At 31.9% G+C, this 25,000-nt stretch overlaps 1 protein-coding gene across 3 annotated transcripts in view; it reads right to left on the bottom strand.

The window, feature by feature from the left end:
- LOC124947498 (segmentation polarity homeobox protein engrailed-like) overlaps positions 1–25,000 on the bottom strand; it is an 80,755-nt gene that overhangs the window by 2,011 nt on the left and 53,744 nt on the right. For 2 of the 3 annotated variants that reach the window (XM_047489716.1, XM_047489717.1), the window contains exon 2: positions 10,750–10,755. In XM_047489716.1, coding sequence (XP_047345672.1) covers positions 10,750–10,755 — 6 coding nt within the window. Of the gene's footprint in view, positions 1–9,869; positions 10,029–10,749; positions 10,756–25,000 lie in introns of those variants that run through there. The other variant, XM_047489719.1, reaches the window with a different exon arrangement.

Below are 25,000 nucleotides of genomic sequence, written 5' to 3'. Positions count from 1 at the left end.
TTATAGACTTTATAAAAATACGTATAAAATATAATTACATGTTATTATGAAGCTTCGCGATGAATTAAGCTACACGTTTAATCTTTTTCTTTATTTTACGATGTTAAAACGAAATTATAGGTCGTCGATTGGCGCAAGCAAAAAAGAAAAAAAAAAAAAAAAAGAAAAAGAAAAAAGAAAAAAAAAAGAAAAAAGAAAAAATTAAGTTCGATAAAAATATTGGAATTTCTAGCAAATCACTATTATTATTGCATTACATTACATTACATTACATGAATATAAATATTTCTTTTTTTTTTTTTTTTTCAGTTCTTCTAAATACACGCATAATAATACGTATATTACGAGTGAGCTCATATCGACAAACAATCAGACAATCGAAACCTAGTTTGCGTGTTTACGAACGAACGAATAAGGTACAATTACGAGACGAACGCGGTACTCTATGTAATTCTAATGAGTATCATGAGTTGCCAATAAACACGTCGCTCTCGATAGGTTGACATTTAGTACTGTTCGACGATGTATTAATTCCCTCACGGATTCGACGATCAATCGTAGTGGTAAAGTAGTTGAAAAAAATCTCTATAAGAATAAAATACCCAAAGGTATTGCGTTTAAAAGTCAAAGATAACCTGTGTGCAGTTAAATATATATATATGTATATATATATATATATATATATACACATACGTGTAACGTATGTAATATACCTTTCGAAGAGTAGACGAGAGACAACAGAAGGAGAAGACGTAAAACGACGTTTACGTAAGAAGGATCCGTAATAGTTTAAGCGATAGCTTAGACGAAGTTGAACGTTGATTCCACGGGTTTACGTTGGCAGTAAATATGAGAAATTAACGAAGCTACTACCACAAGGATCACCGGTATGTTTGACTCGGGAGTGTCAAATTTTACGACAACTTTTATTGTCTAGTTACTTTCAGACATACGCGTTAGAGCTTCCTTTAACGAGACTCCGTGTTTCTGAGTTTGCGACTATGAGAATGAGAGAACGAGAGAATGAGATAGAAAGAGAAAGAGAATGAGAGAAGTTGGGAGGAGCTCAGAGGTCGGTTAAATAAACGTCCGTTACGATGGAAGAATCTCTTCTAGCGAAAGAGGTAAATCCTTCCGTCTCGATTCTTCCTGCTTTATCGTCGTCGTTCCCTATCGAACGCAAAGATGCCAGAAGAAGAAGGAAGAAGAAGAAGGAAGAAGAAGAAGAAGAAGAAGAAGAAGGAAGAGGAAAAGGCAAAGGAGGTGTAAGAGGTGGTGGTTGAGAAGTAGGATGAGAGGAGGAAGCGAAGGACCTGCCACAAACGACTCTATCGTAAATCAAGTCGTATTATTATTGCCGGCAGTACGAGTATCTCTTAAAGTCGATTCCTCTACACAGAGAGAAACAACCATGGACACCCAACGCTCGTACTTACTTACTTTCGACGCAAATATATCCTAGTTGTGCGGTTCTACTCTCGTAGAAACCCCTCTGAGTTTCCTCCTTTCCTTTCTCATGTACCACGAGACATAGACCATTTAGGTATAGGAAGATTATTCTTGAGCTTTGCTATACAACTGTTTCCTATATTCTTTTTTTTCCTCGTTAATTTTTTCTTTCTCTCTTCTTCATTCTTTTTTCTCCTCTTTTTTTTTTTTATTGCCCATGTCTTTTCGAATTTCGACGATGACATCACCCGTCGATAATCGATTGAAAAACAATGAAATATTTACGATGAATTTTGACTACTGAAAAGTTTTCTCTTTTTCTTTCTTTCTTTCTTTCTTTAATTTTTTCTTTTTTCTTTTATATAATTTTAAAATAATTTCAAAAATTTTCTCATTCACTTATCATTACATATAGACCTGATTGTAATTATTGTACGACTCATTTTTCTAACCTGCTGTAATCATGTAATCATTTCTATTTTTTTTTCTTTTTTCTTCTCGCTTTTTTTCTTTTTCTTTTTTTTTTTTTTTTTGTTGTTGTCGTTCAAGTACGTACATGCACACTGTCGTATATAATAAGAATGCAATTATTTAATTAATAGAAACGTTATTAACTACACGCAAGTAGTGATCGTGTACGTAGTACGAGGCACAAAATTTTATTATGTTAATGAGAAGGAATGGAAAAAAAAAAAAAAAAAAAATGAAAAAAACAAGAAAAAAAAAAGAAAAACAAGAAAAAAAGAAAAATAAAAAAAGAGAGAAAGAAAAACAATCACGCGAGAACAAACACTGGTTCCTTTTTTTCTTCTTCTCTTTTCTTTATTTCTTTTTTTTTTTTTTTTTCCTTGCGTTTGTTCCTTCCTTTTTTCTTTTTTCCTTCTCCTTTTATCCTTTTATTCGTTTAACAGAAAATATCGTAGTTAGAATCTTATTGGCTAACACGTTATAATTCCTATCGAAACTAAGCGATCTTGTTTTCCACGTCCCGCCGCTCGGATACTCCTCCATCATGGCGATCCCCCTAACGCTAATAATTCACGGTGTAAACACGGCGTGCCGATCGGTTTGCTCTCTTGAGTATAGAACGTTGCGTTTTGCGGTACTCACGGCAGTCGGTCTATCTCGTTCTGGTAATTGCGAATAAATCATATCGTAACGATCAACACTGGGTATTATCGATTGCTACGATCCGGCACGTCGAGAAAAGATTACGTAGAACCTTCTCGTGAATATCGTTTTACAAAAGAGAAAGAAAGATAGATAGGTAAGATTGGTAGATAGGTAGATAAATAGAAAGAGAGAGAGAGAGAAAGAGAGAGAGAGAGAGAGAGAGAGAGAGAGAGAGAGAGATATGTTCAAGGCAAAGTTCAGTATACGATGATGAAAGGGAGAGGATCATCTTCATCCTATTTGATATCAGTAAATAGAAGTAAAGCTTTTCGAACGTTTTCAAACTAAAAACTAAAACCTTTTCCCTATCGATTTGCATAAATCATTCTGAGAAAGCTAAGAAATTGATAATAAAATGAATGAATCTAATAGAATCGAATAGAATTGAATTTTGTTGATTGAAGTTGGTAATAAAGAAAGTGCATTCGTTGGAATCCTTTCTTCTTATAGACACAAGTATACGTAGATAAATCTCTTTACAGGGGGAGAAAGAGAAGATATTGTTACATTTGTTTTTTTCTTTTTCTTTTTCTTTTTCTTTCCTTTCTTTTTTTTTTCTTTCTTTCTTTCTTTTGTTTCTTTTCTCTTTCCCTTTTTTTTTATTTTTTCAATTCAATGATAACGCGACTATAATAAATATCATGATCGATGTCAAAGAAATTAGACGTAAATGTGACCTTGGAAAATTTGTTACGTACACGTTTATTACGTGTTACGTGTTTCTTCTTATCGAGGAAAGGAAAAAAAGAAGAAGAAGAAGAAGAAGAAAAAAAAGAAAAAAGAAAAAAAAGAAAAAGAAAAAGAAGAAAGAAAAAAATGTTGAACCACGCTAACCATGCTCAAAGTAAAATAACGAACGATCCTGATAATTCGATCCTCGAGACGAGATTCATTCCTGTCGATCGAGATCGATTGGGTTTCTAATAGGAAGAAGAGAGGTAGCAAATGAGGGATCACGAGGAACACACCAGGAGGATCCAAGGAGTTACAAGCAATGGTAGCAACATATCAACCCCCTTGGCAGTTTCTACGTTGGAATGACTGAACTAACGAACAGTCGGCAGTCTAATTACTTAAGCGAAGTAGTCTCTAGTTGTCGGTAGCTGGAAAGGAACATCAACGCGTCGAGGACGTGAGAGAGTGAGAGTGAGAGAAAGATAGAGAGAAAGATAGATAGATAAAGAGAGAGAGAGAGAGAGAGAGAGAGAGAGAACGAGTTCTATCCTTCTTGCTTTTCCTACCCTCTTCCTCCTCCTCCTCCTCCTCCTCCTCCTCCTCCTCCTCCTCCCAATCTCCTGCCGCCTTAACACAGTACCGTCCTTCTCTACTCTCCTCTTCTTCTCTCTTCTTCTCTCTTTCTAACGCCCTATCGTTTAAGGAACAAACGGAGACGAGGGAGAGAGTAAAACCAATAACGCTAAGATACCCTCCCCTCTTCGGTAGCACTTTGCACCACTCGACTCCAACCTCGAAAGTACCTCGCATACCAACGACGAGGAGAAATACTAATTTCCTTCTGGAATAACTCTCTCTATCTCTTTCTCTCTCTCTCTCTCTCTCTCTCTCTCTCTCTCTCTCATACACTCACACACACACTTTCTCTCTCTCTCTCTCTCTCTCTCTCTCTCTTTCTTTCTTTCTCTCTCTCTTTCTTTTTCTTGTTTCTCTCACTCTACTCGACTTCTCGAGTTAGACGTCAATCGAACTTCACTAGAACAGTTGAACAATTTTTTCTTTTTTTTTTTTCTTTTTTTTCTTTGACGATAGAAAAATTGTTTTCTGTAATTTCTTTTTAATCGATCGTTCTTTTCTTCATCGAAAAGAAACTTCATCTTTGTTCCTTCACCATTCTTCCCTTTTCTCTCTCTCTCTCTCTTTTTGGTTTCTTTTTTTTGTTTTTTTTTTTTTGTTTTTTGTTTTTTTTTATTTATTAATCGATCATCTCCTCCTTCATCGATAAACAAATTTATCTTTTTCTTTATTTTCTCTTTCTTTTATTTACTTTTTTTTCCCCCCTCTTTTCTTCCTTCCTTCTTTTTTTCCTTTTTTTTTTTCCTTACCTTTTAATTCTACCAATCGACTTTTTTTTTCCGTTTATAAAGCTTTCGTGAAAAGGAAGAAAATTAATAATGCCATAAGTATTGCTTTTAATTTCTCTCCTTTTTTCTTTCGCTTTTTTTTTTTGCTTTGTTTTTCTTTTTCCTTTCGTTTTTCTTTTTTCATTTTCTTTTTCTTTTTCTTGCTTACAACGATCAAATATCTTTTATCCGACGAATGAAAGAAGAATTTCAGGTGAATATCGCGGAATGAAAAGTTTCGTTTAGATTTCCTGTAAGAACTCTAGCTGCGAGTCTCGCGAACGAGTTGACTTTTTCGCTCCCTCGTCACGTCGCTTTCTTCTAATTGCCCTTTCACCGTTCGTCGTCGTCGTCGTTGTCGTCGTCGTCGTCGTCGTAGTCGTCGTCGTAGTCACTGGCTTTTAATTACCTTTTCCCGCCCGTCGAGATGAAAACGTAAGGAACGGGAAGTATTGTCCGAGATTGATGACGACGATTTGTCGTAAAGCTATGTTAGAACGGGATCGTGTGCGATGAAGGAAAAAAAGAAAAAAAAAGGAAAAGAAAAAAGAGAAAAAAAGAGAAAAGAAAATGAGGGGAAAAAGGAAAAAAGAAAAAAAAAAAAGAAAGAAAGAAAGAAAGAGAACGTAGAACATGAATTAAAAGAAATTAAGCGGGACAACGTCAACGATTAGGTGAGTTTCTAGTTAGCGCGTGCTTCTCAAGATTCTCTCTTTATCGCTCTATCTCTCTCTCTCTCTCTTTCTATTTTCTTTCGAAGAGAAGCGATCGACTTTTTTTTCCAGTCGTTAGAATACTCGATCGATTTAACTCGATGGATCTTTAAAGTACCAATACCGATACCGATACGAGAAGGAAGAAAAGAAAAGAAAAGAAAGAAAGAAAGAAAGAAATAAATAGCGGCCATTGCGATAGACCGACTTGGCAAAAAAGTATTCTTAAATAGGAATACACGGAGTATTTCTCTTAGGAGGTGAAGGTGATTAGAAATGTTTTACGATCGAGGGAGAGGAGCTGTAGTGGATTCAAGCATTGGCTTTGAAAGAAACATTTAAAGATTTCTTTTAGAACAACAATGATTTGTCATATTTTCGATTTTATTATCGAAAATCATATATTTATATCTATATATATATTAAAATGAAAAGTATCTCGTATTATGTTTTTGGTCTAATCATATATATATATATATATATATATATATATATATATATATATATATATACCTAATAATTTTTATTCGTATATTTTTATCAATGACGAAAATATAAATATGATTATCTTTCGAAGAAGACCATTCGGATAAATTAGATTTATGAATATGACATTAGAAAATTTTTAAGATTCTTATTTATTAAGATACTTCGAAGTTAGGTGCAATCATGCGACGGTCGTGCGAAGTAAGTCGTATTTGTACGAATTGCATCCTTCTATATAAGTATAAAGATCTCTCTCTCTCTCTCTCTCTCTCTCTCTCTCTCTGTCTCTTTAGATCTATTTATCTTTATCTCTATCTCTATCTCACTTACTCTTAAAGTGCCACTCGAGTTGCCCGTCACGTTCCTTTTAATTACATCCGCCAAGCATCGACAGATACGAAACATCGTCGTAAGATAGAGAGACAACGAAGGTAGAACGAAGGTAGAACGAAGGTAGAACGAATGTAGAACGAAGATAGAACTTGACAATTCATTAAGGATACTCTGTAAGCAGCAACTGAAACATATCGTCATTGCAAAGTGGGACAGGTGGTGTATACTGATCCGTTTAAGGATATCTGCATCTTTTCGAGTAAAACTATTATCTTTTAATGCCGTTCGAACGGGTGTGAAACGTGATGTTTTTGTTCTTTCAAGAAAAAAAAAAAAAAAAAAAAAAAGAAAAGAGAAAAAGAGAAAGAGAGAGAAAGACGAAAAAGAAGAAAACCTACCAAGTAAGAAATCTATTATTATGTTATTACCATTATTACTACTACTATTACTACTAATGCTATTGTCATTATTATTATCACTACCTTTAACGGCGATTATTATAAATAATATAAAATTAATATTGAAAACAATGGTTGTATATTATAACGGTTTAGATATATATATATATATATATATATATGGATCGAATTAATATATTTATCTAATATCGATTCTTGAAAAGAAAACCATTCTAATATTTCTCTAATATTTTCTTTTTTAATATCAGTGTTCTTTTATTTTTTGTATCTTGTTTTGTTTTATTTTGTTTTTTTCTTTTTTCCTTTTTCTTTTCTCGATTTAAAGGATTTATAATGAAAGCAGAGAAATGCGTTTTAATGCTTTTAATCGACATTGTATCTCGTAGCGACGTAGAAAATAAATTAAACGCAATGATAAATTGGAAATAATTTGAAATAAAAGTCTACAATAAAGTGTTTCTTGAAATGAATTTAACGAATCGATTAAGAATAATTAATTTATCTATGTTTGTTGATTATAAGAGAACACCAGCATAATCCATGGTACTTACATTGGTCGACGATAGAAATTCTAACATGGATATTACAGTAAATCAACGTGCTGGAATTTATAACCGATAATTATTATGCTCGTTAGAAGGTAACGGGTTAATGGAATGATACGATGTAAGAAGAGAAGACACGTCGTTAAGTCGTTAAGATCCAATGTTGTCGTACAATGATGACGACGATGATGATGATGATGATGATGATGATGATGATGATGACGACAACGCCGACGACGATGACGATGACGCGTTTTACTTCAATTTCTTGACGATTAATTCGAATACGTTTCAATTTCTTCACGTGATACTTCATCATGAATATTAAATACCGATAATGTTCGCGATCTTATTTTAAACGAGCTATAATTTTTCATATATTTCCTAACGAATGATTAATGACTGAATGATTATATTAATTGATATCTTCTTGATTATAAAATTCAAATATTAAAAATATTTAATCGCACGTACACGCATAAAAAGGAATTCCTCGAATTTTCTATTTTTTTTTTTTTTTTTTTTTTTTTTTTTTTTTTAATTTAAGTTGATTAGAATGTGATATAGAAAAAAATAAAAATAAAAAAATAAAAAAAATAAAAAAATTAGGGGAAAGATTTAACTATGTAAGATTGAATTCCTTAAATAAATATACTCTACAGTTAATAATTTCAGTTAATTGAATATGTCATAAGAAATGTGTTAAACAAAATTTAACTATGTAAAATTGAATTTCTTAAATAAATATATTTCGCGGTTTAATAATTTGAGTTAATTGAATATGACATAAGTAATGAGTGAACAAAATTTAACTATGTAAAATTGAATCTCTTAAATAAATATATTCTACGATATTAAATAAATATATTAATAATTGGAGTTAATTGAATATGACACGGACAAACACTGAACAAATTTAACTACATATTTATCATTTAATTCCTCGAAATAAATGTATTCGACATTCTATAATTTAAGTCGACTGAATGCGACATAAAAAAAAAAAAAGAAAAAGAAAAGAGTAAAAAAATTCACCTATGCAAAACTGAATTAATATATTCAACTTTTCGAATAAATATATTTTACTTTTCATAATATAAGTCGATTGGATGCGACATAAAAAATGAGTGAAAAAATTTAACTGTGTAAAAAATTAAATTCCTCGAATAAATTTATACATTATATATTTTATAATAGAAATTAATTGAATGTGACATAAGAAATGATTAAAAAAATTTATCTATATATTTACGATTTAATTCCTTGAATAAAATATATTCTATCTTTTGTAATTTAAGTTAATCGATAGTGACAGAAAATGATCGAACAAATTTAACTATATATCTACAATTTAATTTTACGAATAAATAAATTCTAGTTTTTATAATTTAAGTTAATAGAATGTGACATAGAATATGATCGAACAAATTTAACTATACACATACAATTTACCTCGAATAAATATATTCTGCAGTTTATTATTTGAGTTAATTGAATAGGACGAGTAAGAAAAAAAAAAAGGAAAAAAGAAGAAAAAAAAAAAAAGAGTGAAAAAAATTTAAATATGTAAAATTGAATTGCTCGAACGAATATATTCTACATTTAAATAATTTAAGTCACTTGCATGCAACATGAAAAATGACGTAGCAAACTCAATCATACATCTACGATGTAAAAGCCCTTGAATTAAATTCCACGTTTCATTAAGATAAATTTTATTTATTTTAATTAATTATTAAATTAATATTATACTTTTTACAATTTAAGTTTTTACAATTGAATAGGAGATAACAAAAAAAAAAAGAAAAAAAGAAAAAAAAAAAAGGAAAAAAGAATGCGTGAAAAAAAAATGGAAAAAATGTCATTTGAAAAAATAAATTCGATTACTCGAACAAACGATACGCCATTGTTTTTATAACTCGATTGCATACGATAGAGAGATAAGTGTTAAAAAACAAAAAAAAAAAAACAAAAAAAAAACAAAAAAAAAGAAAGAAAGAAAGAAAGAAAGAAAAAAAAGAAGAAGAAAAAAGAAACAAAACGAAACTGTTCATCCAACAAATTTAACTGTATAAAAAATGTAATTGTATGAAAAAGTAAAAACATGTAGTAGACCGACATAGTAGTAATCGACAAAATCGAAATAGTTTCTAAGAACCAATACCAATCACGAACTTTACAACGACGAAAAAGATTCTCTCTCTCTCCTACTTTTTATTATGTTTAGTTGACGATCACGAAGCAAGCCATAGGACAAACTAATGTAACAATTAAAGACTATCGCACATTTTCTTTCTCTCGAACTCTCTTAGTAACTAGAACGATTAACGATTATCCGTTGCAAATAGTTGCGCGATCGTTTAGGAAGACTCGTAGTAGTCGTCAATCGAGTTGTCGTTTCCGTGAATCTGATTTCTCTCTCTCTCTCTCTCTCTTTCTGCTTCTCACCCTTTCCATCCCTCCTCTCTCTCTCTCTCTCTCTCTCTCTCTCTCTGTCTCTCTCTCTCTCTCTCTATCTATCTCTGTCTGTCTTTCTATCCCTACATAAGAGAGTAAAATGTACGTAAGTATGTGTATGTTCTTAGATACCTACAAATACGTACATACACATATACATACATATATACATACATACATACATATATACGCACATACATACGTACATACATACGTGTATCCCAAGTTGAGTGGAATGAGTTGAGTGCAGGAGCAGCTCGTGAGTTATGACTGCGACCATTACTTGAGACAAACGAGGCTAAGCATGTCGACACACACAGGAGGCCTGGCCGGCCTTCTCGATTCTCCCAAGTCATTCTCGATTCTCGAGAATTACTAAAGAGAGAGATAGATGGATAGATAGAGATAGAGATAGAGAGAGAGAGAGAGAGAGAGAGAGAGAGAGGGAAAGAGACAGAAACATCGTCGAGCCTTCACCGAGTTTGATTCTCGATCCACAAACTCGATCGTTTTAAATTTACTTTGATTCTAAGGGGAAATTACTTTGTTTCGTCTCTTTCTCCCTCTCTCTCTCTCTCTCTCTCTCTCTCTCTCTCTTTCTCTCTCTGTCTGTCTCTTTCATTTTATCCTCTCGTTAAAATCATTCGTGATTACTATTAAAAGGGCAACGATTCAACATGATTCTAATTAAAATCAAATATCTCGTTGTCATAGTTAATGTAAATTCAATCATTAAAGTCGATATTGAAAGATTCAACATTCATTTTCCTTCTTTTTCCTTATTTACATATATATATATATATATATATATATATATATATATATATATATATTAAAAATAAAGTGGACCTTACGCAATTCGAGAGAGAATGCTCCATTTGAAAAAGCTTACGTTCTCCGATCCCATTTCGTTAAGTACAGTGAATGGATAGACAATATCGTCTATTTCTCTCTCTCTCTCTCTCTCTCTCTCTCTTTCTCTTTCTCTTTTCTCCCTTACTCTCTCTTTTTCTTTATCCATCTATCTCTTTTTCTCAGTATTCCCTGATATATGTCTCTGTCTCTGTTTCTCTAATCATCGTGGCTCGTTACTTACTTCGTCCTGAGAACAAAAAAGAAAAAACATACCGATTAAAAATTATATCAATTATTTTCTCATAATTGGATTTTAAGGTATATCAAGATATATATGGTTGGATGACGAGGGATTGGCGATAAAGAGAGTGATAGGAAGGGATGAAATAGACAATAGATATCACGAATTAATGTTTTATATAGATCATTGGAAAAATTTCTATTAATCGTCGTATCGAAAAGTGGCCGGTTTTCGTAAAGAGATTTGAAAATATTTTTTTTTTTTAAAGAACGAAAGCTCTCATTGTATTATATATATATATATATATATATATATAAAGTGTACGTACGTACGTGAGTACGTACGTACACGCGTTTGGATTCTTTTGAAGTGGCTCGTTAAGGTGCTCCTACTCGAAGAGAGAGAACCTATGAGAGATCGTACGAAAAGTAGCCATGCCCCGTAGCAATACCCATAACCATAAATAATGACCATTGATTGGTCACTCGTCGATCGTTACTCGAGTGTACGTGACTGCGTTTACGTTTCCACGGGTCGTTAACTCGTTTCCATTAAGGCGCGGTCTTGTCTCTCTCTCTCTCTCTCTCTCTCTCTCTCTCTCTCTCTTTGTACATATATATATATATAATTCTTTTTCCTCCTACAATTCTCTTTCTCTTTCTATATATATATATATTTTTTTTTCTCAATTCAATTTCCTTTCGAACAAGATTGGCGAATTTAACGTTGTCCGAACTAAATTCTCAAAACTTTAATACCCGATAATCGAAAAATTAACGAGTGGTAGACCAGCTCGATAAGAAATCGTATAAATGTATCTACGTATGTCTGTATGTATGTATCTATGTATGTATGCATTTATGTCTAACGTACGTGTGTATGGTGTGCGTTAATTCGATGTGGAATGTGCGGTTTAAATTTAGAATAAGCCTCAGCAATTTGCTCTTTCCTTTACTCCTTGATGTTCCTTTACTCCTTTCTTCCTTTTTATATGTATATATATATATATATATATATATATATATATATATGCACGTATATGTGTGTGTGTGTGAGAGAGAGAGAGTATGTGTGTATGTATATGTGCGTATGTGTGTTCGTTTTTCTCTCTCTCTTTTTTTCCTTTCTTTTTTCTTTCTTTATCCTTTTTTTTTCTTTCTTTCTTTCTTTCAATTAGACCTATCCCAAATAGTAAAGGAAATTATCTACGCGGTTAAAAGGCAAGATAAATAGCGAACAACACGTGTTTCCCAATAAAAATGGCGAAATAATTGCCCCCGAGTTTAACGGAAAAATTCAGTTTAGCGAATTGTTCCTTCGTAATAAATTAAATCCCGCATACTACTTGTCCGTAAGATCGAATAATGTTATTTCTACATACGAACTTTCTTTTCTCGTGAAAGTCAAAACTCTCGCAAATATATTTATCTCCGTTATCGTCTTTGATGTAATATTTTCCATCGACGTTTCCGCGACGAAAGAAAATTAATTTTCAATTTTAAATTTGCCGCCGTATAGATCGCGTTAATTGATTTCAATCAAAGATGTCGGATGATCGTACTTTCTCTCTCTCTCTCTCTCTCTCTCTCTCTCTCTCTCTCTCTCTTTCTATTTTTCGCCATTATAACTAATACAATAATAAATTATTGAATAATGAAAAATTTTCTAAAAGCTAATACCAAATATTAGAATTTATTATAAGAAAATAGAAACGATTTCTCTCGATATAGGTTAGAAGGATGGATCGATAAAGAAGAACGCGGAGATCGTTTAGAAGTGATCTATGATGATGGTCCAGTTTTCGCGACATGTTTTTATCTCTCACTCGCGTGGAAAGCCGTCGTATAAGCCCATTAACCTTGATGCCAGATCCCATAGAATCTTCTCGCTTCTCTCATCATGTTAAACCGCACGTATATACGTAACTACACAGATATATACACTGAGAGAATGTCAATGTCTTTCGTCATACTAAATATTATTATACGAAACGATACGATTATTTTCTTATATATATATATATATATATATATATATATATATATATATATATATTAGAAATAGCAATATATATATATTAGATATATTATAGATATAAGTATATCAGATATATTATATATATATATATAATGTATATATGTATGTATGTATGTAAGGTCGATGTCTAGTCCATGACAATCAATTTCAACTCGATAGCAAAAACAATTGGCGTATAATTTTCTGCGAGGCGCGTAATTCTTGTTTTCTTTCTCTCTCTCTCTCTTTTTTTTTTTTCACTTCTCACAACGGAGAACAAATCGTCTCTCATGCATTATGCCTTTTCCCACTTATAAAGTCTTATTTTGATTAATGATACCTATGTACATAATTTCTTTCTAAGGATCATTAATTATTTCATTACGCTGGTTAATTTTCACGTTTATCTCGACGACAAACACTCCTTTTCTTTTCTCCTTTTTTCTTTTTTTTTTTTTTTTTTTTCTTTGCCATGTTTATTTATTTATTTGTTCTTTTTTTTTTCTTTTTGCAGCTTGTTAACCCTCGTCTGCACGTCCATTTTTTTTCTCTCTTTTTTTTCTTCTCTCTCTCTCTCTCTCTCTCTTTTTGTTGTTGTCGTTGTTCTTTTTCTTTTCAAAGAAAAAAATACAGAGAAGAAAGAAAAGCGACAATGTTAATTATCGTTTTCTAATGGATAACAATTCCGTTCAACAATTTGTCGAGTAATTTCTTATTGATTTTCAATTTTATTAGGTTAACAACGGTTAATTTTCATGGAGAGAAAAAAAAAGGAAGGAAAAAAAGAAAAAAGGATTATCCCTAATAAGGTTATGTTCATTGGTCTGACTTCTTTATGGGTTACTGCGTTCACACGAAGTAATGATTTACCTTAAACCACCGCTAGATGTTAGCACCGTACGAATCCTGAGTAGCTAAGGTAACATTCGACTACCCCTTTCGTCTCTCCGCACAGCCACCCCAAACCCTCCACCCACCATCCCAAAAATATAATCCTCCTTCCTTATTTTTTTATTTTTTTATTGTAATATTCAAATTCTATTATTTCCTTTATTGATCATTCTCGACGTTTTACGAGATAATCGAAAAAAATTTCGTGTTATCTTAACGTTTTTACGTAACTTTAGTTTTTTTTTTTTTCCTTTTTTTTTTTTTTTTACATAGAAATTCGTATTAAATTATCGTCACAACGTTAATTCGTTTAAACGACAAGAACGATTAGGATGAAAATTCGAATAGACATTTTCGACTAGAAAATACGCGTTTGAACGCATTTTAACGAGATAGTATTACGATTGAAATAATTTCTTTTTCTTGTGTTTTTTTTTTATTTTTTTTATTTTTTTTTTTTTTTTCATAAATATTCAGGGTAATTATCAAAGCTTAGAAATTCAAATGATCTACGATAAATTTTCGATTTTATAATTTATTTTTTATAAAGCTCGCAAAGTGAAAAATAAAATTCGATGATTATTAAGAAATAATATTGATGATTCATAGAAAATTGTGATTGTTGCTTAAGCAAAAACAAAGAGAAAGAAGAAAAGGAAAAGGAAAGAAAGAAAAAATGGAAAAAGAAAACAGAGAATATTAGAGAAGATTTGAAAGGTTTTTTGTTTTTTATTGTCGTTCGTTGTACGAATCGATCTTCGACGACTACGTAGGTTCAAAAATTCATGATGTTGTTCGCGTAATCTTGTAAGAGAAAAAGGGACGAAAAAGAAAAAGAAAAAGAAAAAGAAATAAAAAAAAGAAAAGAGAAAATAAAGAAAAAAAATCGAAAGAAAGAAAGAAAAAGTTGAAACTGAAAGTCCTATTTCAGTACGAAGGAAAGAGAAAAAAGAAATAAAAAATGAGAATTATCTCCGTCCGCATCTACGGATTACTTTCTTTTAAAAATTGACATTTTCTTTTTTCTTATATATATAATTTACATACTTACATATACATGCATATATATATATATATAAATATTTATATATCTGTATATACATACATACATATATACATATATACACATATACATATATATATTAAATTATATATATATATACATATCTATAATTTAATATCTATGTTCGATATGCAGTAGCGAATGATTGTATTAACATGAGATTAACTATGATGATAATTATAGAGTATACTTTTCATCGGCATACGTAACTGTGTGTAACGAGCGTGAAATCGGAAAATCACATTTATGTGTATAAGTTGTCTCGAAACGAAAGTAAATAAGTAAATAATACATACTTCGTTAAAAGGTGAGTCTCGCCTTCTCCCACCCTTTTCTCTTTCTCTCTCTCTCTCTCTCTCACTCTCACTCACTCTCTCTCTCTCTCTCTCTCACTCTCCCCCTCTCTCTCTCTCTCTCTCTCTTTCTCTCTCACGCACACTCACTTTCTCTCTTTCTATCCTCCCTACTCGAGCGCCATTTTGTCGACCGTGCGTGTATCATTACGCAGGCGAACGCGCCGGGTAAACTTCGAGGAGCGAATAATAATTATTTTCACATTTCCAAGTTTCCCCCTCTGTGAGATAGTTAACGTCGCTTTTAAAGATGTTTTCTCGCTGGCAAAGACAGGTGGCGAGGAGAGTGAGAAGATAGGTGGGAGGAGGGCTCGAGGGGCCAGGGATAGGGGGAGGGGAGGGGACCAAGACATCGTGTAATTACGCGTTCGCTCTTATTATACGATTAATATAACTTGCTGCTGTTAATAAACATAGTATATATATATATATATACATAGGTATAACACAGACACATATACACACGCCTATATATTTACATTAGATGCATGTAAGTTTGTAACGTGCGTGTAGAAAAGTTTAGCAAAGTGGAGGACGATATAGGACGGATAGGGCATCTTCGTCGAGTTGCAAGTTTTTTGTTAATGTGCGTGAGTTTTACTTACGTATACATATTTCTCTGTATTCTGTACTCATTTTTGTATTTGTATGTACGTTGTAGGTTGATAGGTAGATAGGTAGGTAGGTAGGTAGGTAGGTAGGTAGGTAGGTAGGTAGGTGAGTGTGTGTCTGTGTGTGTGTGTGTGTTGTCTTTTTGTGTGCGTGTGCCGCGTGCTACGATTTAACGAGCGGTTAGCCTCGTGTACTTATACCTACTACGTACGCCGATGTATCTAGTAATCGGATCTAGAGTTAAGCCACGATCGGCCGTGATCGCGTGAGCCTTGACTCTCTCTCTCTCTCTCTCTCTCTCTCTCTCTATCCCTTTTTCTTTCTCTGTCTTACTCATTCACTCACTTCCTTTCCCTCTTTTTCTCTCTCTCTCTCTCTCTCTCTCTATATATATATATATATATATATATATCTCTCTCACACACTCTCTCTCTCTCTGTCTCTCCCTCTCTCTCTCTCTCTCTCTCTATCTTTCTTTATTTTTTGCTTGCTCCTACCTAGCGTACGATTTTATCGCCTCCACACTTCGCGCAGACTTCTCTGCAAACTTCAAAGGATAAGAAAAAGGATAAAGAAGTTGGTATCTTCAGGTATAGGCGATGATTGTTAAAATCGTAATGTGTACTATCTCTTTTCTCCCTTTTTTTTTTTTTCTTTCTTTCTTTTTTTTTCTTTTTGTTTTTGTTCTTTTTTCTTTTCCTCTTTCTTCGCTTCGTATCATTGAAACGAATTCGTACGACGATTTTAATGATATGTATATTATAAAATTGAAGTTTCTTTCTAAAATTATATATCAATGGATTGGAACGTGGATGTTTATAATATTACGAGGATAATTGAAGACTCTAATGGGTCCTCAAGTTTTATTACTGTATTTCTATATCTGTGTATCTATATATTAATTAATTAATTAATTAATTAATTAATTAATTAATTAATTAATTTATTTATTTATTTAATTAATTACTTTTTTTCTTTTCTTTCTTTTTTCCTTTTCTTTCTTCATTTTCGTTCTTCATTCATTGACTTCAAACACTTCATCGAAATAAAAATAAACTTTTTTTTTCGTTCTTTAGTATTATGCTTAATATGATGCTAATAATACAACGATTACGATGATAATAATAATGATATATACTCTCTAATGATTATTCAAGTTCTATTAATGCTTGTATATCCATTTATTTTTTGTATCGTTTCTTTATCTTCATTTTTCATTCATCGACAATAAATGCTTCAATGGAGTGTCGTAAAATTGAAGTTTTTATTATTTTTTTTTTTCTTATATATATAAAATTAGCATTATCGATTAGCGTTATACTGATAATATAATGATGATAAATGTCCTATTATAAATGTGTATGTATGTATGTATGTGTGTGTGTGTGTGTGTGTATATTTATTTATTTATTTTCTTCTTAATCTTCATTTTTCATTGATTAATTTCGCATACGTCAATGGGATAAAATAATAAATTTCTTTCTCTTAAAAAATCATTCTTATATCAAATCAATGACAGTACTATAATAATTAATATTATAATAACGACGATAATAATCGACGATTAATACCGTTGTGATTGTCAAAATTATTATTATTAATATATGTTTCTTTCTTTCTTTCTTTTTTTTTTTTTTGTGTGTGTTCTTTGTATTTCCATCAATATTCTCAAACATTTCGACAAAATAAAAATCAAATATTTCTTTTTATAATCGTTCGTAAATATTAAAATGAACGACTATACTATGATATCAATAATATAATAACAGTAATATTATGACGATTAGTAATAAAAATAAAAATTAAAAAGTTTCATTAGTCTGTGTTTTTTACTCTTTTTTCTATTTTTTTCTTTTCTTCGTTTTAATAAAATAGAAATAAAACATTATCTTTATATGTTTTTCTTTCTTTTTTTTTAAATCGATCTCACGATTAAATGGATGACTATAATCCAATACTAATAATATTATAGTAATAATAATAATAATAATAATAATAATAATAACAATAATAATAAAAATAATAATAAATGGAGCTCGATTCCTGCGATGAATCGATCCTTTCGGAATGTACGGCAATTAGTAGCATCCTAGACAGTGGAACCGTTCTAATCTCCCTCGAGGGTTCGCGTTGGAAACGTCATCCTGTCGCGAAGACTGACGAGAGACGTCCCTTCCCCTATCCCCTAACCCCTTCTCCACCTCTTCCTGCTAGTTTTCAGCCCTTCCGCCTTTCTCGAGCAACTCGGTAAAGTAAACTATCCTATGTACGACGTATGTGTATGTTAGAACGACGACCTGCGACAACTACGACGACGAATTTGCGAATATGAGATATAGATCGTAAACGATGACGAATTTATTATTTCAATTTAATTATCAATTGATTATCAACGATATCGAGTAATATTTTATTCGTTTAATTTTTGGATTTTTGTATTTTTTTTTTTTTTTTTGTTTTAATACACGGATTATTATTTTCTCGTAAATTTTCAAGCTAATCCTTTTGTCACAATTGATAAATTACAAGGGTTGTTAAGAAAAATCTCAAGAAAAGATATATGATCGATCTTTAAAATCGCCCAAGGACTTTCCCCTTTCACTTTGAGAACAATTTGTCTCATCCTATATAGCTATTGTACTTGAGTCATAGCAATTTTTCTCCTTTTCTTTTTTTTTTTCTTTTTTTTCTTTGTTTCTTGTTTATTCGATGACGTACATAAAATATCTTTTCTATTTTTCTTTTCTTCTGTTTTTCTTTTCTTTTTTTTTTTTTTGCCTCGATTCGTCGAACGTTTTCTTCTACACGTCAACGAACGTTCTTTTTTTTTATTCCTTTTCATGACGACAAATTTTTTCGATAATTAATTTTATCGAGTGACTTATAGTACATATTTTGTTTTTTTTTTTAAATAATGTAGAAATTTAATTGAGTACGCGGAAGTAGATTTTCTGAGTAATGATAAATGGAACGTGAAAAACGAAGAGCGACAGGAACCGAGGGGTGAGCGGGTAGTTCACGAAGAAACGTATCTACAAAGCTTTCGTTCGGATAAATATAGCCGTTCGGTGAGGAACAATAAACGGTGCGTGTATATTCGATGCACTTGTAGAAGCAGTTCCGTGGATCTTCTTCCTACAGATCATTTCAAAATCACAAGCTTATTCTACATGTTCGATTACTTTGCTATAAAATTTTCACGATCATTATTAATATTAATACAAAAGGAAAATTGCCCGTACGTTTCTGAACGGTACGCATATGTATTGACATATGAAAAAATTATTAATGCAAAAATAATTCTGACGAATAGTTCCAGATTCGAATTTACGAATAAAAATAAAAATCCAACATGACTATGATATAATTATATATAGAATCAACAAAATTATTTTTTCTTTTTTTTCTCTTTTTTATTTATCTCTTTTATTTCTTCTTCGTACAGTTAACATTTTTCATATTTGTTTTAGAACAAACGTAGATATAGATAGATGTAGGGTTTGTATTAAAAATATACAATTTTTCATTTTAATAAAAATACAAAGTAGAAATTTAAAAAAAAAGAAAAAAATAAACATTCGAAAATAATGATTCAAATTGTATGTAAAAACAGAGGAAAATCAAGAAAAGGCAAAAAAAAAAAAAGAAAAGGAAAAGAAAAGGAAAACAAAAGAGAAGGAATATAAATGACATGAGAAGAGATGTCGAACGAAAAAAAAAAAAAAAAAGAAACAAAGAAGAAATAAAAAAAGAGAAAGAGGAAAACAAAAAAGAAAAAGGAGAGAAACAAAGAGAAACAAAAAAAATAATTAAAAAGGGAAAGAGAAATAAATAAATAAAAAAAAAAAAAAAATCCCTTGTTCCTAGTAAATACATAAATATCTACGACATAGGGAGGAGACAGAAACGAGCTCGTCGATGTGCGCGCGCGCAATGGGCGTGTGCATGGTTCTCGCAAGCTGCATGAGCGCGTGCACCGCGAGTAGGGGCAAATTGCGCGGAGGGCGTGTGCGTGAAGCGAGTAGGAAAAAGAAAGAGAAAGAGAAACAGAGCGAGAGAGAGAGAGAGAGAGAGAGAGAGAGAGAGAGAGAGAGAGAAAGTGAACGAATGAGGGGAGGCAAAGAGAGAGAGAGAGAGAGAAAGAGAGAGAGAGAAAGAGACAGACAGACAGAATGAGAGAGAGAAAAAAGAGAGAGAGAGAGAGAGAGAGAGAGAGAGAGAGAGGAGATAACCGCGGGGTCGGGCCGGGTGGTTGAAATTAATGTTGCCCGCTTAATTGGAGCCACCGAGAAGTGTGCGTGTGGCCAAAGTGGTTCTCAACCTTTCCCCTTAATTCTTATAATCCTTTCGATACTTTTCCATTCCGTTTGCGAATAGCGACTCGAACGAATTATTGAGAACCACGAAATCGATGTTTAAATGCTCCTAACGAGCTATGTATCTCGAATTTTTCGAAAAATTTAAACTCTCTGTTCGTACGATCTTTTCTTTCTTGAGAGAGAGAGAGAGAGAGAGAGAGAGAGAGAGAGAGAATTTATATGTTCTTTATTTCTTTTCTTAATTGTTCCTCCTTTTTTTTCTCTTCTTCTTTCTTCCTTTTTTTTTTTTTCTTTTTAACATTAACTCCATGCACGAATATATTAAGCTTTACGATTCATACGAGATAGATTAATTCTAGATTATAGCAAGTAACTAAAATAAAATGAGATTTATGATGTGATTATTATCATAGTAGATAGCAATTAATTGATTAATTAATCAAACGATTAATTGATTAATTAATTTTGCTTTCATTGTAATTTTTCGTTCTACATTTTCTTTTCTTTTTCTTACTTTTCTTTTTTTGTTTAATCGATTACAATATTTTTATCAATATATCCTACTCCACTTCAATATCCTGTTAACGCTGATGGATATGATTTTTTAAATATTTTCATTCTCACCAGGTAGCTAAATAAAAAAGAATGAGAGAGAGAGAGAGAGAGAGAGAGAGAGAAAGAAAGAGAGACTAAAAAGAAGATACATTATGGCCGTTCTTGAGGAAGAAAAGAAAATTTTAAATAATATAATATAATCGTAAAAAAGTAATTATCTATATGATCAATAAAAAGTTTTGAAATTAAATTTCGATTTTCCAAAAAAAAAAAAAAAGAAAAAAAAAAGAAAAAAAGAACATTGAAGAATATTAAAATTCTCGTTGATTCTTACAATGTGTTTATATATTACGTAAAGAAAGTGAAGGTAAAAAAGAAGGAAGAGTAAAATTGTAAGAGGAAATAAGGAGCATGTGGTCGTCCTCGCCTGAAGGAGGAGACGGTGGAATATGGTTGAAGAGGGATAGAGAAAGAAGGAGGAGGAAGAGAAGGTGGAGAAAGAGATAGCGGGGTGGCGAGGAGGGGGAGAAATGGGGAGGTAGACCTCCGCTCTCATTGTTACTTACGGCTTACGGGCTTTTGGCACGCGAACCAACCTAATGTGTTAATATAACGTACGAGCGATCGTCGGTGCGTGGCCTACGTAAACTTCCATGTAAGTACATACATACATACATACATACATACATATATACATACATAAATTACTTACTACGTAAAATACATGTGAGTAAATAAGTATGTATTACATGTATTCGTATACGTGAATCTCACCAGCCGTAAAATCGACCTACCCGTTCGACTGATCCGAAGAAAATCTTTTCGATTATCATACCACTTAAATTCGATCGAAAATTTTTCGATTTTATGACCGAACGCGTAGTAGGAGTTTGGCGAATGGGTGGGTGGTTGGTTCGATTGACAGGGAGTGAGGAGCGGGGAGGGGATGGGAGAGAAAGAGAAAGAGAAAGAGAGAGAGAGAGAGAGAAAGAGGGATGGAGTTCAACGTTCTTTCAATTAAATACTCGATCGATAACTTCGAAAAATGAAAAAAGAATCGGAATAATAATAATAATAATATTTTTAGATTTTTATATCGTTATTCGAAACTCAACTGTTGATTTTGACGATCGTTTTACGATCGCTTTTGTACGTGGGGGGAGGGGGGAGAGGGAGGATATGCGAAGGAGGGAGGTGGAATTTGATCGACAAAAAAAAAATCGAAGGGAGAAAAAAAGAAAGAAAGAAAAAAAAGAAGAGAAAAAACGAGGGAACAATACAGATACGTACGTATGTATCGAAAAGAAAAAAACGAAGAAAACAAAAAAGAGACAGAGAGAGAGAGAGAGAGAGAGAGAGAGAGAAAAAGAGAAAAAAAATAAATTATGGACGGGATTTCGTTTCGGGGCTCGTTCTTCGTGTCCCGGCCATTTTTGGATGCTGTCACGTTCAAATTGTCATGGGGATGTAAAGATAAAGGCAGAAATAAAGGACAACGTTTTATTATGGGTGAACACGTGGGACGTGGCTCTTTTAAATCGACGGGTGATTTATATATTATCGTATTAAACATCGCAGAAATTAGTTCTTTACTCTTGTCATAATATATATATATATATATATATATATATATATATATATGCATATACTATTTATGATGACGTTTATTATATACCTACATTTATTTATGACGATTACATATATGTAATTATTATATAAATATTTACTTTAACATTAATAATATAATAATACGGAATAGGTAAGAAGTAACTAGGTGATATTAAAAATCAATAATCTTTTTTTCTTTTTTTTCTTTTTTTTTTTACGGCACTCCATAGGACCTCAATTAGGATCGTACTTTTTACAAGCTACAATAGGTTCGTTGTTTTACAATTTGAAAGAGAGAGAGAGAGAGAGAGAGAAAAAAAAAAGAAAAAATTAGGATAAAAGATCTTGTAAAAGGTATAATTGATTTTTCAAAATCACGTAGACGAACTTTTAATTCTATCATCTTAGGAGACTTTTGAACGTAACTATGAATATAAACGTTAATATAAATATTAATTAATTTAAAAAAACGTCAAATTTCTTTTAATATTTATCTAATTTTCTTATTGCAAATAAAAAGTGTTCATGAAAATTCCTATGAGAGAGAAAGAGAGAGAAAAAAAAGAGAGAGAGAGAGAGAGAGAGAAAAGAGAGAGAAAAGAGAGAGAGAAAGAGAAAGAGAGAGAGAGATGATCGATGAGTAAAAAAAGAAAAGAGGAAGAGGTAAGTTCGATTAATTATATTCTCCTGAACGGTTATGGAGGTTCAAAAAAAGAACTAGAATGGTTAGGTAATGGGTGCCTTCTTCTTCTTCTTCTTCTTCTTCTTCTTCTTCTTCCTCATCTTATTCCTGAGTTCCAGACGGGTGGGTCTTTTCGCGGAGGCGGCAAAATGCGGTGGGCGTCGCGACGCATGCGAATAAGCCACGGAAAGATTCACGACGATAGTATACATCTTAATCTTGAATGAATGAAAATTACATGCCGACAAATATTTGTTTCTTTCTTCGTTAATTTTTTCGATCAATGTCTTTCAATCCTTAAGACCGTATATATATACGTACATATATATATATATATATATATATATATATATATATATGTATGTATGTATAGAGATAATGCAATCGGATACCACTTCGATTATTTTTCAATTCTGTTCTTCTTTTTATATATATATATATATATTTTTTTTTTATTTATTTCTTTCTTATTTCCTTCTTTTTTTTCTCTTCCCTGCTTTTTATATCCTACGCCCAAAGAAATTAATTTATACGTTCTCATATACTCCGTCAAGAGAGAGGACAATATATGCGCATAAATTTAACGCGTTCCATCTCGAGAAGCCATATATATATATATATATATATATGTATGTGTGTGTGTGTGTGTGTGTGTAAAGACATAGACACATATACGTATATAGTACATATATCAAAAAAACGGATGTCGGAGATCGACGCGTGCGTTCTTGGTGGTCACGTGAGAAAGTACTTCCTGAAAGGTCGAAATTGAGCTATTAATTACTTGGACTGGGCTTCTCTTAGCTCCACCCTTTTCTCGAATATCTCGAATGATTCTTCCTTTTGTTATCTCTCAGTCAACTTTTTTTTTTTACATGTCATTTATAATGTATATTAGAAATAGATGATAATTTTGTTTGGAAATTTTTCAAATGTATTTGTATTGGTTTGGATTTGAAAATTTCATTTTTCCCCCCCCCCCTTCCTTCATTATTACTTTTTCTTTGATTTTTTGTTTTTCTTTTTTTTTTTTTTTTTTCTTTTTTTTGCTTTTTTACGAACGAGTAACAAGCACGTTTCGCTTTCGAACTTACAACGAAAATATAAACGTTTCGTTTTAATTATTTACGATAAGAAATGAACCAATGAAATGATCGTGTAAGTTCATAGAGGTCAGACGGACGGTATATATTTGATTTAAATTTTATTTCTACGGCTCTTTTTTTTTTTCCTCGTCTCGTTCCTTTTTTCTTTTTCTCTTTTTTTGTCGTTTCTTTCGATAATTCAATTAAACCATCGTACAATCGTTTTCTTTTATTTAAAATTTTTCAATTAAAATGTTGTTTAAATCTCTTGTAATTGTCAATAAGAAAATTAATAAGTATTAGTAAATTTAAGCGTATCAATTATCGACGTTCATTTACAATTCAAATTTGAATTATTAGAAAATTATTTTCCTTTCGTATTTACGAACATTAATAAAATCATTTTTAATCGTTTAAAAACGATAAAACAACGTTGTTAAACGTTAATGTCAGAAATTTCATACTTCGCACGTGATATATTATATTTAAGTCTATTCGAGTTTTACGTTTATCTACAAGCTCGATCAGATCATTCATTTAATTATCGTAATTTTTTTTATCAAACTATATCCTAATCAAATCAAGTCCTAACTCTTTTCCTCGTCTTTCTTCATTCTTTCCCTATATGAAAAAAAAAAAAAAGAAAAAAAAATAGCAAAAATTAAACGAAATCATTCCGAAATCAATTCGATTTCATTTTAAACAAGAAGATTTATACGAAAAAAAGATGATGTCAGTAAGTAGCTTTTTTTACTCGAGTGGACAACGTTTTAGCGTTGTAGCACGTGTTATCAGTATGTTTCAACATTTCGTGGGCGACTAAGATGATGTCGAGGCAAAGTTAGCGCGCTCTCAAATCTCACGATTCGTGAATGTGTACGGGCGGCTTCTGTAAGACAGAATCATCGTCGTCGTCGTCGTCGTCGTTGTCTCTCTTAGAATTCGACTTCTCGGAAGTCTTTCTCTCTCTCTTTCTCTCTCTTCCTTCATTCTGTGTTCCGTCTGTAGCGAGTTCGCATAAGTTGTTAGGCCTCTTAACTTCTCCCATGTTTTCTCGTTTGGCCTGA

The sequence above is a fragment of the Vespa velutina genome, chromosome 3 (assembly GCF_912470025.1).
Source record: "Vespa velutina chromosome 3, iVesVel2.1, whole genome shotgun sequence".
In the NCBI taxonomy this organism is placed as follows: Eukaryota; Metazoa; Arthropoda; class Insecta; order Hymenoptera; family Vespidae; genus Vespa; species Vespa velutina.
The sequence above is the reverse complement of the archived record's forward strand: the minus strand, read 5'-3'. Positions and strand labels throughout refer to the sequence as shown.